Source organism: Synchiropus splendidus, chromosome 11 (genome assembly GCF_027744825.2).
Source record: "Synchiropus splendidus isolate RoL2022-P1 chromosome 11, RoL_Sspl_1.0, whole genome shotgun sequence".
Lineage (NCBI taxonomy): Eukaryota > Metazoa > Chordata > Actinopteri > Syngnathiformes > Callionymidae > Synchiropus > Synchiropus splendidus.
The window spans coordinates 1,239,295-1,252,882 of NC_071344.1; the positions used below are offsets into that span (position 1 = coordinate 1,239,295).

General features: G+C 43.1%; 1 protein-coding gene across 1 annotated transcript; it reads right to left on the minus strand.

Annotated features, from left to right (window-relative positions):
- Positions 1-376: 376 nt before the first annotated feature.
- Positions 377-11,476, minus strand: zc4h2 (zinc finger, C4H2 domain containing). Its single transcript, XM_053880027.1, has 6 exons — positions 11,458-11,476; positions 10,522-10,629; positions 9,787-9,958; positions 9,536-9,708; positions 4,390-4,552; positions 377-890 (listed from the first exon to the last, which is right to left on the minus strand). The coding sequence occupies exons 2-6, from the start codon at positions 10,572-10,574 to the stop codon at positions 777-779; spliced, it is 675 nt and encodes a 224-aa protein (XP_053736002.1). The 5' UTR covers positions 10,575-10,629; positions 11,458-11,476; the 3' UTR covers positions 377-776.
- Between the last annotated feature and the right edge of the window lie 2,112 nt (positions 11,477-13,588).

Genomic DNA, 13,588 nt, shown 5'->3' on the forward strand with positions numbered 1-13,588 from the left:
CGCTCCGGCTCTGCTGCAACCCCCGCGCTGGATGTTGGGTGGAACCGCTTGGTGGAAATATGCAGGTCACAGCAACCTGGCGTCGCTATAGCAACGGTGAAAGAACGTGGAGTTGCCCTGGCAACAGATGAAATGAGGGGTTACCCTGACAAAAACACTACAGGAACTCATTTAGCAAGACCTCGCTGTCCTTTTCCAGACAGATAGCTGCAGACGTGACGGGCGCAGTACGAGCGTGTGTGCGCACAGAGCGGCCATGTCGTCCGAGTCATGCGCCTTCCTGTTTATCTGTTCGGCATCAGCTCCAGCGCAGGATTGTTTAGAATGAAGAGTAAAGCCGCCTGCGTCGCTCTGTTCGACAGTGACTCCAGTCAAGTACAAAAAAAAAAAAAAAGAGCTTTTACTGACTCAGTATTAAAGTTACACACAGTATGTTCAATGAAAATGCCCTTTCCTTCCAGTTACACTGTAAACATTTAAAGGTTTCGCTTAGCAATAATTAATGGCAAAACAATACAGTCATGGCAGCATGCAACTAGAAATACAGTACGATAGCCGACGAGAAAACCACACACGGAATTGGGGGCGACATTATTGCAGGGACATTTTACCGACTACAAGGGTCATCACACATCAAAGCACTGATAAAAACACGACTGGGTGGGAGCCTCCATCTGTCGCAGGTGGAGACGGACGGAGTAATACTTGTTGTTGTTCAGAAGCAGGGGTCTGGTGTTTCAGCTGCCGAGCACCTCGATCCACTCTCCTCCAGCCCTCTACTCGTCCGGCTTCCTCTTGGGCTTCTTGGGGTTGCGGGAGCGACTCTTAGCCTTGCACAGGGGGCAGATAGGAGCGTTGCGATGGATCTGCTGGTGGCAGGACAGGCAAGCCTGGGGAGGGGGCGGGGCGAGGTTTGTCAGGCGAAATGTTGCATCACAGCTCAAACATTTTTCTCCACAAGACATCGGACTTCCTCTGTGACGGACGCTCTCGCATGCGACAGCAGAGTTTGGTCAGTTGTGACCACCATGCTGAGATACAGCGGTCTGCTCTCCTACACGCACAGCTCCTCCTTTTCCACACGCAGACTTCACCTTCAGAAAGCCGTCACCAGACGCCGCATTGTGGTGGTTATTCACAGATTCTCCAATGTTTCTTCATTGATTCTGCAGCACCACCTGTCTCTCATCTAAAAGCTGTGTCGGCTTGAGCTAGTTTGGCTTGACTTTTCCACACTATTGCCTGGTGGACGGCCATAAGAGGCAGCGCCCTGGGCGCTGGCTGCCTCCGTAAAATAGAACCAAATGAGCCACCAAACTCTGCGTTTAGCATCCAGTGGCCTGGCGGAGTAAAGCCCCACCATGACAGGGGAACGTCTAAGGGTCTATCATCGACTAGATTAGAAGATTACATTTCTTCAACATAAATCATCAGCAATACAATGAAAGATTCTGACTAGGATTACTGTAATATTTGTAACAAATTCGTGAATGAAATTATTCATTAATAACCAGTAATAGTGACCTTTATTAACTGCTGCTAATAAATGTTTGACAGAAGTACATTATTTATGGCAAGATCGGAATTTAATCAACAAATACATCAACTTTATCAATAAAAAATGGTTTGTTTTAGTGAACAACATGGTAATACCAAAGCAAAACTAAAGGAAAAAATGATGAACTGCAATGCACATTCATCCATCTTTCTTTTGTTCAACTAAGAAACATCTGGAGAAACAAGTCCTACACTCAAGACCCCGATACACTATATTCAACAGAAGGCAGTTGCATAGTACATAGTGAAGCCAAGCCTCAGGCTGAGCCACTGAACCGCAGCTATCCTTGTGCAGTCTCTAAGAAGCTCCTCATTAACATTGGGTATCTGAGCCATGAGTTAAACCCGAGTCCGCTCCCCAACACGAGGACGGACTAAATCCAGACGCACTGACAGACAGGACAATCCAGTCAGAGATGAAACGGCAGCCTGTGTTGATGCTCTGGTTCGGAATGGAGCAACAAAGCTCAGTGTGAATGTCAACAGGTATCAGTCACGCAACAGAATCATCACAATGTTGGATTCAAACTCCATTCTGGGTTGGAAATGTCTTGGAATCCTTCAGTGAGTGCATGCTGGGAATAGAGCCCATGAGATTCCAGCAACAGATTTAGCGTTGTACGACTGTCATCACAGCAAGTTTGGGCTCTAACAAGAGGGACACTCCGCCGCTGCGCTTCATGGGGACAGCCTGGAGCTGGTCACCCATCCGGACACTAAAGACGGAGAATCTCTTCGAAACTCATGCACTGGGAATGTGACTTGGTCTGAGTGTACAGTCACGTCTGTCAAGTTGAAAAAAGTGGTGCATGAAACCATCAAGAGCAGCTAGTGTCAGGATCTTAGACCTGACATTGGCGGACATTTGAGTCCTAAAACATTTGTTTCTATCTTAGTAAAAAGAGCAAATAGTCCAGGAGCAAATTAACAACAGGCAGGAAACAACAAACTACTTGCCCCTTTCTGGCTCACCCGATTGGTTGGAGCTTTCTAGCAAACTACAGCCACCTAACAATGCAAATGAAAAATAACGTGGTAAGAACTCTTCTGTTTAAAAGGCAGCTGTCAGAGTCCAGTTCCTTCAACCCTACACAGGTTGCCAGACAGTTTGTCGTTATTTGTGCTTCTATACAAAAGTTGGCCAAATCTTGCAGATCACTGTTTACTCTTCTCACACCGTTGGCTCCAAGTGTTTGGCGAGCAGTTGGAATCAAATGTTGTGTGACCAAATGCAAAAGAGAAGGACAACAACACAACGGACGATAAGAATCACATTGTTACCAAGGCATGTTTCGGTCCCGAGGTACAGAAGGCGGGACGAGTCTGAGTGCGTCCTTTCAACTGTATGTTCATTCTAGAGTTCAGGCAGTTTGACTCGAATGTGCTTACGCCAACAAGGGTTAGCTAGATGAGCACATTCGTAACTCTTGTGTCCTGTAAGGTATTTTTTATGTCCTTTTGTTTGTTTTGAGGACAGGCATCAGCTGGTATCTACATATTTTTAAGGAGGACATTTGGCTGAGAGCACGGGCAAGGCTACTGCAACTATATTGCTTGGACTAAAAATAAATCATAATATAAATAAATAATCTTGGCTGTCATTAAGCCAAGAGCTCCAAAACTTAGTCCCTTTTAAAAGGCATTTTACTCAGATTCATTAATTATTGTATACAACACCGATATTAAAAGAATAAAGGTCGTCAAATTCACTTATTTTACTATTTGTCCCAATAAATAAAAATTTAATTTTCAGGAGAAAATAGTTGAGAGGAATCATCTAGTATATTTTCAGGAGTTCGGAGGAACAATTCACACAATTCCAAACATTTTTTTGGCTTACACACCGTGTCAAACTGTCATTGTGCCCCACTGAGTCATGAACCCGCCTGGCGGTGGTGTCAAACAGTGGGGGTACATGGACTCAGCTCTAACAGTCAGGGCTTGTTTAAAAAAAGAAAGGAAAAGAAAAAGCAACCTTTTGACAGAAGAAATTACAGCGGACTCGTCCTCACAGGCATCTGGCTCGCCATCAATTTGGGACTTAATCAGAGCGGTCTGTCATCAGGATGCAGTAATCCTTCTCAATAGCGAGTTTACTCACGTCTCAAAGACGACGGCGGACACATGGCCAGGTTATAAAGGGAGTGAGGAGGAGTGAGTCAGAAGAACCACAGTCTGTTTTCAAACTTCAGCAATAATAATAGTGACACTTCTGTTGCTCGTGTTTAATGGACAAAAGTATTCAAAGAAAAAGGAGAGTTGTTTTCCACTTTTACTCCTGACTATGAGAATATGGTTTTCAATACAAAAACGTTCTGAAAAGTGGTTGAGTCTACTCCATTCACGACCAACAAAGTCAGCACAGCGAATTTCCCGCCAAAAATGATCATAGAGCATAGCACAAGATAAGGTTAAACGCAAAGCAAATTTTTTAATTGAGTTTTTCCGGCGTAAAGAAAGCTTTACTGCATTTATTGACGACACAGCAGCAGCAAAGTTTGGAACTTTAAAGGGGCAGATGTTGACATATGGAACCCTGAAGCAAGATTCACAATATAAAAGTAAATTTAAATTGAAATATATTCTTCTGTATTGTCTAGAAACGCTTATTCTGACTTTAACATTTTCTGCCTAAGACCTGAGCTGTAGACTGTGTAGTCGGGACATAGTGAGATGGCTGGCATTTCCCTACGAGGTCATGAAGGGGCCTCAATAACCTGTAGCTCTTTTGGAAGTGATTCTTCTGAAGTATTAGTGAAAACCATTGCCACTTCTCTCGCTATTGATCTCCAGCATCCAAAACCACTGCAGTCTTTACAGTCAGGCTCGTACCTTCATGGGCGGAGGTTGCTGTCTGAAGGTGGCCGTCTGCCGAGCGTCCTGCTTCCTGGAAACCTGGAGTTGCTGTGCAGCTGCAGCGGCGGCCGCGAGGGACTCGGGGATGGCGGGCTCGTGAGGCTCCTTCTGCCACTCCGCTTTCTGCTTCTCAAAGTAACTGTTGCAAAGAAAGAAAAGACAGAAACCTGGCTAGCTGTGGTTCTTATTAAGAGCACATGACTGATGTCAGCCTTGAGGAGATACGTCTCTCCTCCAGCGCAGACAGATGAGGAGTGACGGTGCAAAGAGGGAAGCTGAGAAGCAGAATATTATAGTAATGACCATATTTAAGGTACGACGCTGAGCCAGAGTAGTCATTGTGCAAGTGTTTGTCTGCAATTGAGTGTTTCAGTGTGTGTGGGCTCGGGAGGCCTGGGAACAAGATCTGGCCTTGGACTTTATACCCGACTGGCCGACGTTCAAAAAAAAGAAGAAAAAAAAGTGATATCCTATTTCATTATACTCTGGTTCCCTTCAGAAAAGCTTTGTGATGAAGTAGGAGTCTGAGCATTCACAGGACTAATTTAAAGGCCTGTATTTCCTGCCTCAAATAAAAGCCCATTTCCAGGCACCACATGAAGCACCATTTGGCCATGAGTTCATTAAACATGATCAAAGTGGCTCATGTTTAAATAGTGAGCAGTCGTAGATGATTTTCATCCAATTACTGAGGTGAAGAGCGCTGCTAACATCTCACCTTCACACAGTATTGGAAAATGTTCCTCACACCCAACAGGACTATGAGGTGTGATTTCATTTACTTGAAAGCTGATCCATCGCACCTGAAAATACATTTACAGTCGCTATGATGTAAAATTACTCTAGAATTACTTTCCCCGGCAGCAAAAGATGTGCAATTGATAATTTTTGCAGCCCAGTAGATACAATCATCGGTGTCCGGCTGGGCGGAGGAAAAGGGAAGAATCTCCAGGAACATCAAGGGGCGCCTCTGCGAGCAGGGGAGAGGGAAAGTACCACCTGGACTTAAATGAACCCATCTTGGAAGCTCCCGCAGCCAAGATGAGACGCCCGCCTGCCAAGGAGTTCTGTCACCGTGAGCCGGAGCCTTGGTGATCGCCGCTGACTTTAATTTAAAACTCTCTGTTTTTCTTCTTGTTTTTACAGCTGCATGACTTAGCACTACTGTGTAGGATGATGTTTGTGCAGAGTCTGACACCATCAAACTGTTTTCGCTCCCCTAAATATATAAGAAATGTGGATGTTTTGCGTTCATACTTTTGCCAGGATGATGCCTGATAAAGTTTTTAATCAGATGCTTTTTATTCGCGGTGAAAACTTTTGAGTGCTTTTTGCGATTAAGCGGATGTTTTTGAAAGCTAAGACATGTCAAGCCGCAACACGGGGTAAATATTTACTTGAATCCATAAATTGGTGTACCATATACCTCTTGATACACTGGAGCAGCAACGCTGCACTCTGATACAGGATGAAGTCGGAGGGGTGGTGGTGCAAAGGTGGATCCAAAATACTAATCAGATAGAGCCTACTTAAAATAATGCCATGGCTCAGAGGGGTTCACGCAATTTCAAGCAGATGGACGTGGTTCATAAGTGGTACAGAGAAAGTAAATACTGGAAGGCAATATTTGCATGTTTCCACAACCACACAAATTCTGGAATATAACTGAAGCGTTTTCGCAAACATCACCTTGTTTGTGGAAATGTTCTTTTTTTTTGGAGTTTGCTGAACAGGCATTTTTGCAATTGATTTACACCTGGCACTAGATGCACCATCAAAACAAGACACACATACTCAATAAATGAGGTAATATTCGGTCTAATTTTCTGGTGGATTATTTGGTCAAATTAAAGCCCAAATGTTCTTCCTCTGAGTGCACTTGGTTGAAGGCCATACACAGTTAAAGGCCATCCATTTTGAACCCGGTCACACAAAAACAAATCTGAGTATCTATGTAGTATTAGAATAAAAAACAATGAATCAGAATCCAGATTCGACACATTTAACGTTGCTACTTGCAGCACTCTGATTCCCATTTATAGTAAATAGTCCCGTCGTGACATCAGCAACACTTGATGGATGTGATCTGCCATCCGTGTGGTCTGGCAGTCAGCCTCCTCAGTGTTGTGGATAACAAGGACATTTTAGAAGCAAAATGGTTTACTGCTTCCTGGCTTGAAAATACAGTTATGAGTGATGCTTGTGGAATTAAAGTGAGGGAGTGAGTCTGACTGGGTTTAGGAAGTAGATTTACAGACTTATTGAAAGGTTCTCAGTTCTCATTTTTTATCTTAACTTGGCATGAACTGCAGCTAGCATCGCCGTAGTCTGAAAAACAGTTATGGCTTACTCTTGCGTCGTTGTCCAAAGGAGTGCAATTTAACAATTATCTATATTCAAGTCATTTTTCCAGCTATTTAAATGTGTTAATCCCAATAATGACAACTAATCCCACTTTGGACTATGAGTGTTGATGTAGCATATTCTCGTCCATGCTTGGTTTTTAATGTTGACCGTATCCTTTATTACAGGATCAGTTAAGCTGAAAAAGTGGTTGAAATGAGCAGCAACAAGTTTGACTACTATAAACAGAACACGATTCCAAACAGCTCTTCGCTGATGAACTTAGCATTATCAAACTCAAATTGTTGACATAAACAAACATTGGTAATAGTGACAGTTGTATATTTTCTTCAGTAGAGGTCTTTGTGCGAGCACTTTCACATTTTATTGGAAAAAAAAAAAAACAACCGGAAATGAAGAAAAATGTTTTAAAATTAGGATTATTGTTTTGTTCCTGGTGTAGTTCTAACTGAATACACATGTTGAATGAATACAAATAATCAGAATTGGTGTCTACAGGGTGACTGTACTTTGTGGGCAAACTGAAGAGGAAATTCTAAACGTTGGTCCAAAGAATGGAAGCAAGTTACCTAAGAACTGTAGCTCTCCCCTTCTCAATCTCAATCTGTAATGCTGCACATGGTATATGTAGTGTATATTCAAATGGTTGGCAATGTCAACCTTATAAAATGCAGTATAAATTAATCTGTAACAGTTACAACCTGAATTGTTATGTTACATTTTCTGTGAGGTGAATACAAGCAGGTACCATGTTCTGTGGCTCCCTTGTCGCAACCAGTATCAAAAGCTGGTGTTTTCCCACGACAGAAACAGGCCACAGATCAAAGGTGCGCAGAGGCCCAATCATTTTTAATAAGAATAAAAGAACTACAGTTCCATCAGGGTTGCCATTGGCTTCCCTAAAGCAGTCGTTTATGTCGCGAATGTGTTTGCTATTTACATGTATCCATGGAATAGAAAGTGGAAGCCAGTCGGAAGTAACACAAACAAATTCATAATAAAAATAGTTTATGTCCTGTTATTGCACTGATGCAATATCAATCATGTTTGCGTCACAATGCACAGAGCAAATGACCTTTTTCAACAGCACTAGTCAGTGACCCCAAATCGATTTCCACCTTTTAAGAACAACAAAAGACATATAAATCATGGGCAGAGCCCTACAAAACCTGATATGATTCCACTTGCACTGCATGTTTTCCTTCTCCTCGTGCAGAGACAAAAAGTTACCGTATCGTATTTCCCATCTATGCTGGTATGATTCTTAATTCCTCTTGTAAGTCCCTATACATTGTCAAAATAAATGTGCGTCCCAACAGAGGGTGTAAAGTAATAAAACGTATTTGAAAGTATTCTGAAGAACAACTTTGGCAAACCACCAAGGGCTAAAAAGACTTTCCAAAATGTCAGTTACATCCTTCAAAACATACCTACGAATGAATAATACAACATAAACTAAACCTCCCAGCCTGCCAGAGTATAATCAACACTTCCACATCCACAAAAAATATCACTAGCAAATGATAGAACATGGCTGCAGCCCTAACCTGGATCAGACTAATGATGATTGCCCAGGGGTGAAAGCAGAATCTGCCAACAGCTGCGTTGAAGATCAGGTCATTTAAGAGGCTGCTATGCAAGTTGGGGTGCCACTAGCTTTCCATCCAAGGTGATGAAAAGTTCAAACTGACACTTGCTATGAGATGCTGACCCTTCTTCTTTTACTGTATCAAGGGCCGTTTCTATAATGAGCAATTAATAACGTCTGTATGTGACAAGGGAAAGCAGATCTGAGTCTCAAGAGGCACCAAAGCCAGCCAGAGGGAAGAGTGCCGGAACCAAACCACACCGCAGATGTGCATTCAGCGGAGAGACAGATCATATTCATTGGCAGGTTCTTCCTTAGGTCATCCAGTTAATTAAGACTCATAATAACTGAGTCTGAAGCCAATATTCAAATACAAATGTGAAGCATGGTAAAATATGAACATTTTAATTCATTTGGATTTTCTTATTTTTTATTATACCATGATCATTTATTTACCTTTCTAATATTTATTCCACACCTTAAATGATGCACTCTGGAATACTTTTAATAGGTAAACAATGATTTCAATTATGGCGGAGGAAAAATCTTATGACCCCCCCCCCTCCCGAGTATGAATTAGTGCTTATTATTATTTATAAAACAAAACAGCAGGAGTTTTTTAAAATCAGAAGGAACTTTTGAGCATTAAAAGCTAAATTGGTTTAACTCTACCGTGCCATTCAGCAAATACGTCAAACAAAGAGTTGAATGAGACGAAACAAAAGCAAGCTTAGCGTTTCAAAGATCAAATAAAAATTTCCAGATCCGACCACAAATGAAAGAAGTGCTTAAGTCGATTTAAGCATAAGACAATAACTCTTATTACTTCAAGATGATATTTCGAGATGTGACCCAGTGCAAACCTCAGCAAGACAACAACACAACCGTCCAAGGCATTTTTTTGGGGTGAAAATAACATTGTTAAAGCATTTATTACTATTTTTTAAATCAATGTAGATTGAGAAAAAAATTCTGATGCCAAACCACTTTTGTCCAATAAATATTCCAGAAGAAGCCTCGACCCATTTAGATAAATGAATGTTAATATGTTTCATGATCATTGCTGATGTGTAATGTGAACAGATCAAATCGGTCAACGATATGTTATATTGCTCTTGTAATATTTTCTTTTTCATTGTAAAGACTGACAGCCTGCACGTGTATACTCACTCAAGCGAGAGCTTCTCCTCTTCTTCGTTCAGGTTGGGGAGTCTGTGTAGACCTAAGGTCATCCTCAGGGCGTCAACATGCTCCTTCAGAGGTTTGTACTCGTCATGGAGACGCCGGGTGGTTTCTAACAACTTGTTCAAGTCATTCTCTGACTGTTTGATGGTGCTCTCCATCTACGGGGAACAAAACATGATGATAACCACGTTTGAGATGCGCAGCGTTACCTTTGCATTTGTTCAACACTCGCTCACCACATTGATATCGGCATGAATAAGTCGTAGCTCCTCCACGTGAGCCATCTTCTCCTGCAGAAGCAGATCCATCTCCTGTTTATACTCTTTCAGATGCTTCTCTTCAGACTCCAGAGCCTCAAACTCCATCTTCAACCGAGACTTGATCTTCTGCATCTGAATGGTCTTGTTCCTGTATCCCACAGAGACGAAAACATTGCTTCAGCGAGAAGACAAGACCCCCACCACAACTACCGGTTTATAGTCCAGCTACAATAAGATCCAACGTCATCATCGATCACCACTTGCGAAGAGAGCGCACTTGGTAATACGTGATGTCCTGACATCCATACGAGTGCGTGGAAGCGTTTTATTTGAATGGCCGCAGCGAAAGCAAACACATGTAGTTGTTTCCTGTGTTTCTCAGTGAATGACAGAGAGGCTAAAGGCTAACACTAGCTCGGAGTGATGATTAGCGGCACATCTGGTCTTTTACTGCAACACATCTGTATCCTCGACGGAGCCAGGCACCAAAACATTCCCATAAACAAGACTTTAAGTATGGTGGGTTTTATTTACAAGCCCGTAGCTATTGTTGGCGTGTCTGGATGGGTAGAATCTAACAAGCGTTGAAAGAGAGAGCCGTTCACGGGGGGGCTACTTAGCACAGCGGCTAACACGAGCTAACAAAAGCGAAGACACCGGCCAGGTGTTCCGGTAGGACAGCGGCTTAGTCGGTACACTTTTATCACCAACCTGACTTCCAGGATGTTTTCCAGTTTGCACATGATTTCTTGTTCGTCCCCCATGGCTCCGAAATTGAGGTCGGATCGGCTGAGGTCCCGCCAGGCCGCGGTGGTCTCCCTGCGGATCAAAACACAATAGGTGGCGTGAGCGCGCACGGGGGGCGCGCGCCCGCACACCGAGCATGTGACTGCAGAATTAATCGCGATTCATTTCGTTTGTTTTTCCCAAGCGTCTTCAAATCGCACCTTTTAGCCATTACACTTTTAGATAGTTAACCGTGTTTATTGACAAGATGCTTGGAAATGAGTCGAAAACCTGTCGTTAGATTCCGATGAAACTGCGAACAGTCACGCACATCATTTAGATGGAATCGTTGCTTTCAGACCGACACAACAGCATTTGAACAGGTTGTGTAAAACAACTCACAGTGATTTATCGAGACAACGATCATATTACATTTTGTTTGCAGACACATCAGAGAAAAATGAATTATCCAGGGACATTTCCTCCAAAGCGCCCAAACAGCTCTTTCAGTGTTGCGCTCCAAATCCTGAAATCTGTGTGGGTAGGATATGTGTCGTGAATCTGGAGTGCTTTTGGTGGCGCTCACATGCCAAAAAAAAAACAAAAAAAAAGTCATGCGAGTAACGTTTACTCAGCACTAACCCAAAATTCAGCAACAATATGTTCACAGCACAAGTGTCTCCCTCATCATATTAAGGTTCAATCAATCCACCTTTCTTTTGATTTCAAAGGAACAATATTGTCATTGTTTTCTGCTAAATGCGCAGCCTCATCTTAATAGTTGAACTGAGCTGCATTTTTTGGAGCGAGCGTGGCTGCGGGTGCTCTGTAATGGACTGGTGACCTTTTCGTTTTGCCCAGGTACCTTTCTCAGGTGCATCAAAAAAGTAAGAAAGGGTTGTGACATTAAATCAAAAGTACCTTCAGACACACAAAATCCAAGCGCCACTCAACATATGTCTTTTGACAAACATCGGTGCATCCATTTTCCTCAGCTTATTTGCCAGTGGGGCGCGGGGACAGCAGCCGGAGTCAAGAAGCTTAGAATCCTGTGGAGAAAACAGAGGTCAGATCAATGACATCACAGTTCAACTCTGAGTTCCTCTCGTCCACTCTTCTACAGAAGCGGTGTCAGTCTTTGGAAGCTAATGACCAGCGGTGAGAGTAGGAATGTCAGAGAGGTAAATCCCTCATAAGAACAAAGAAAAGATTTCAACATGACACAGGTTACTCCAGAACGTATGTGTATCTCTCCCCTCTTCTCTCTCATATTCTCTTCCTCAATCTAAAGGTGTCAGGTCAGTGAGGACAAAAAACACTCGCTGGGTTGCAGACGTGACCATTATTTACCAGACTCTTAATGCTCGAGGGATTCAGTTTGTCAGCTGATTCATAGATGCCGCGCACAAATTAGAAAGCCAAAAACAAAAATCTGTTTGTTATTTCCAGGAATTTCCCCATGAGCACAGGCAGAATCGTAAACGTAAAACAAACCAGGTGATTGGAGAAGAAGAAGAAAAAAAAACTTTTCTAGTGGTTCAAAGTCATGAAAAAAAAAAGCTTTGGCGTAAACAACATTGAGCAAAAGTCTAAACAACAATCAGCTGTTGTCAGGTATGAGTTGAAGTGTAGTGTTCAGTGAAGCGGACAGAGCAATATTTACCTGGGTTTGCAAACGGCGCCCTGAGACGACCTCACGGAGGGAAAGGAACCAAACAGGCCGCTCCTATGTGACACAAAAGGGTCGTCCACAGCGGCAGGTGACCGGTTTCGTGTCGCCTGGCTTGGGACATTGGTTACAGCAGATGTGTCCCGAGGTCACGAGGGAACTGAATTTGAAGCTCAGCACTTACCTCCCCCCTCTGACCACCTGAAGCACAGGCGAAGGATTAAGCAGATCATTCATTCACTGTTGACCATTCTGAAAAAAAACAACGACTTACAGCTACAACTCTACTTCCATTTTTTGATGGTGTTAGCAGTCATAGTTTGCTATTTGCTCGACAGTGACCTGGTCATTTGCCAGACATGAAATCGAATTGAAGCGGGGTTGAAACAAGAATGTTTTGTTGTGTGTGGGAACGCAACTGAAACAAACCTGAGAAGTGCACTCAGCGCAATTCGTCTTCGCTCAACCTGAAAATGGACATTTATATACCTAAAAACATCTGTTTTCCAAGGAAAAGTTGAAATTGAGCACTATGAGGCAGTAAGTCGACAGGCTTGAACCACGATCCGTCCAATTTTTCCCACTCTTCCTTGCAATGTAGGTTGAACATCACCTCAGCTTATCCTTCCTTCAACTGCCTTTGAGTCCGAGGACGCTGGAACATGACTGGTTTATTCTCTCCCCTCCTCCAAACCTTTCTTTCTAAAATGGTGAACAAAGTCAAATCACAATGAGGCAGCGTAGTAAATCAGAGAACTGTCAAGTCAAAGGCCCGTAGGGGACACAGAGTTGCTGAATGACGGCAGGAATTCACATTCTAATATTATCATATCTATAATATCCCTGCAATCGAGCAGCAATTTAGTGAGCAGGAAAACAAAACTTTGCTCTTCTTTCGAGGGAACCAGTGGGGAAATGGGGATTGACTCACTCTTCTGGAGAGCTGACAGTTTCCATACACCCTTCCCAAGCACGCCGTAATTTTCGCAGGTATTTGGATACAAATAACCAAATGATGAGCGGGCTAAAACAGAGCAATGAAGTATGTACGTGCGCCACACTTGTTCAACCTGAAATCCTTAATCCACCTCAGGCTGGGGGAGAACAGGACACGTGCAAGTCTCCAGCAGTTCCGACTGTAGCTCAGGAGGTCAAAGCAACCCAGGCAGCCCAGCAGTCGCTACCTCAACAGCATAGGTGTGGACTGGTGCCATCACTCCCAACACAAATTGTTTCCTGCCTCTTTGGCCAGCGGCCAGATTCACTGCAACCGGAAAAACAGATGACATAATAGTTGGAAGCCTGTGAGTGTATTATGTAAAAACGTTCAAGAGTGTTGGATGCTGTCATGAGACTTGGAATACCTGCAGCAGCGTTTATGGT